The sequence below is a fragment of the Cucumis sativus genome, chromosome 6 (assembly GCF_000004075.3).
Source record: "Cucumis sativus cultivar 9930 chromosome 6, Cucumber_9930_V3, whole genome shotgun sequence".
NCBI lineage: Eukaryota > Viridiplantae > Streptophyta > Magnoliopsida > Cucurbitales > Cucurbitaceae > Cucumis > Cucumis sativus.
Window position 1 is genome coordinate 24,155,560 of NC_026660.2, and position 2,476 is coordinate 24,158,035.

At 33.7% G+C, this 2,476-nt stretch overlaps 1 protein-coding gene across 1 annotated transcript; it reads right to left on the minus strand.

Annotated features, from left to right (window-relative positions):
* Window positions 1–1,215: 1,215 nt before the first annotated feature.
* LOC105436021 (basic form of pathogenesis-related protein 1) lies at window positions 1,216–1,692 on the minus strand. The gene has a single exon (XM_011660174.2). The coding sequence runs from the start codon at window positions 1,690–1,692 to the stop codon at window positions 1,216–1,218; it is 477 nt and encodes a 158-aa protein (XP_011658476.1).
* Between the last annotated feature and the right edge of the window lie 784 nt (window positions 1,693–2,476).

Consider the following 2,476-nt stretch of genomic DNA (forward strand, 5'->3'; position numbering starts at 1 on the left):
TGAACAAGTCGTTCCACATATTGGCCAGTCCCGACAAGCACCAGTGCATACAATCGTCGTGCTTCTTTCCACCAGTTGAGGCAGAATGTGCATCTGCCCTCAACTCACTCATGGGAGTTAGTGTTCAAAATATGAAAACTAATGTCATTGAGAGCCTTGAAAAGGTGCTCATTTACAAGTCGAACCTCGACATTGGTTCTGTTATTCATCAGTGAGAACAGATCCTCTGTGAGCTATTAATCCGTCATGATCTTTCTAAATAGGCAGAAGAAGTAGTTCACACATTGTGTTTTATATATTTATTGTTTTGGTTATTTATTTTTTAATTCTCTTCAAAATTTCAGCATGCACTAAGTTAGTGGGTCGCTAATTTTTTTTTGTTAATTTTTAGACTATAAATATTAGTCCATTAATTGAATGAAAATAACAAGTTCCATTATTTTTTCTTCCTTTTGACAATATATTTTACAAAATATCTATCTTGTTTTATATGTTTTCTTCAGGTAGAGTGCGTGAGAATTTTAGAGATCTTTTGTTTTAAAACCACCAACCTCCGCCCGAAAAGAAAAACTTAACTTCTAGACAATTCACTTCATTAAAAAAAAGTAAAGGAAGAGGTCAAAATAATAAATTTAAGGCTAAATTATCAAAGTACCAGTAAACTTACCCAGTCATATCAAATGCAACATAATAATATTTTCTTGTACCTCTTGTACAAATTTCAAAACTACACTTAAAGTATAAGTCTTATACAATTTTGAATGTATAGTGGGACCTGAAAGAGTGTGGTCGTAGCCTACATAATATGGTAATCCAAATTTTGTTATCAATCACCACAACATCATGTCTCAATTTTCTTTTGATAATTACCTATACGGTGTGGCAATTTAGGCATTTTCCAACGCATGTTTGGAGTGAACATGTTGATGAAAAAAAAATTTAGCTCAGTAACCAAAACAGTATTGGAGGCCCGAACCTTTAACTATTTTTTCAACGTTACAAAAAAAATTAGTAATAATAACAAACAAGCTAACAAACTATGTACGTAGCTTATGTTAAAACGTATCAAATACTTTTGTTCAACTTGAGAAAATATTAGGTTTAACTTATTCTCCATCCCTTTACCGTTAAATAAGAACATCAATGTGAAAATAGACAGTATTTTATTTAACATATAGTGATCGAGTTGATTGCACACCGAATAAATTCTTTCTTTTACATAGAAGAATTGTAGGGTCTTAATCCTATATAGTTGCCAGGAGGATCATAGTTGCATACAACGAACTGGGATTTTCCTTTACAAGGCACTCTTGCACATCCAAGATGCACAGAGGTTCGCCACACCACTTGTGTATAGTGTCCACAGTCGCCACCCTTGCATGAGTTCGATGCATAGTCATATAAATGCTTTTCTCCCACCCATAACTTTACGCCATCCGCACCGGTGAACTCGGGGTAGAAGCCTATGGCTATGTTTTCACCGTATGGTCCGGTAGAGTGAACCAAGGCACAGTCATTTTTTCTTTTGTTGGCGTAGGATTGAGCGTATGCAGCGACAGTGTTGTCCCATGTCATTGGACCGACGCCGACTGCCGCTCGAGCTTTGTTGTGTAGGGAAATGTAGTCTTGAGGGGAGTTTTGGGCATGTGTTAGGACGAAGAGGAACATGAAAGTGGGAAATAAAATTGCCATTAGAGGGTTTTGACTTTGAGTTCTCATTTTGGATATGTAGAAAATGAAGAGAATCATTATTTTTATAGAGATGAAGAATTAAATATGGAATGTGATGAACGAGGAAGAAATTTATTTGAAACCGTCCATATTTTTGCATTTTGTTGCCCTCTATTTATTAACCTCTGTTTATTTCCTTTTTATTCTGTTTTAATTTGTTACATTAATATACAACTAAGGACTAACAATGCCATGCATATGATGAGTTTGAATGTCAAAGATGTTAATAGGAATTGGACTGCAATTTTCGATGTTTAATTACCCATTTTTGGTTGAAATATTAGTTCAATGAATTTCATAAGTTTTAGTTTTTGTGTGTTTTTACCCTTTAAGGATGGAAGAATATAATAACATATTGCAATCTTGGAGGTAGGAATTTGAACTGCATTCACCCTATTAACTGAGAAGTTGAATGTCCCTTACCCACATGTTATTGAACTAAACAAAAAAATTTACCTTTAACTAATAAAATAAAACATTGTTTTTTTGTCTTCCAAAAATAGTTTTCCTTACGAGTTTAATATATGTGAACGTGAGGAGAATTCAAACTATTTTATCTCTTAATTGAAGAGTGTGTTAACCTATTTAGCTGCATAGGTTGGCAACTATTGAGTTATATGTGTTAAAGCTAACAAGTTTTTTAGTTTGTCACACAAGTAGAATTTGAACCACTCATTTCTTAATTGAAGAATGACTTAATCTATTCAATTGCATGCATAAGTTGACAATTATTGAGTTAAGTCAA

What these genes read in the sequence shown, in the direction of transcription:
- LOC105436021 (XM_011660174.2), bottom strand. Translation starts at nt 1,692, where the DNA reads ATGGCAATTTTATTTCCCACTTTCATGTTCCTCTTCGTCCTAACACAT.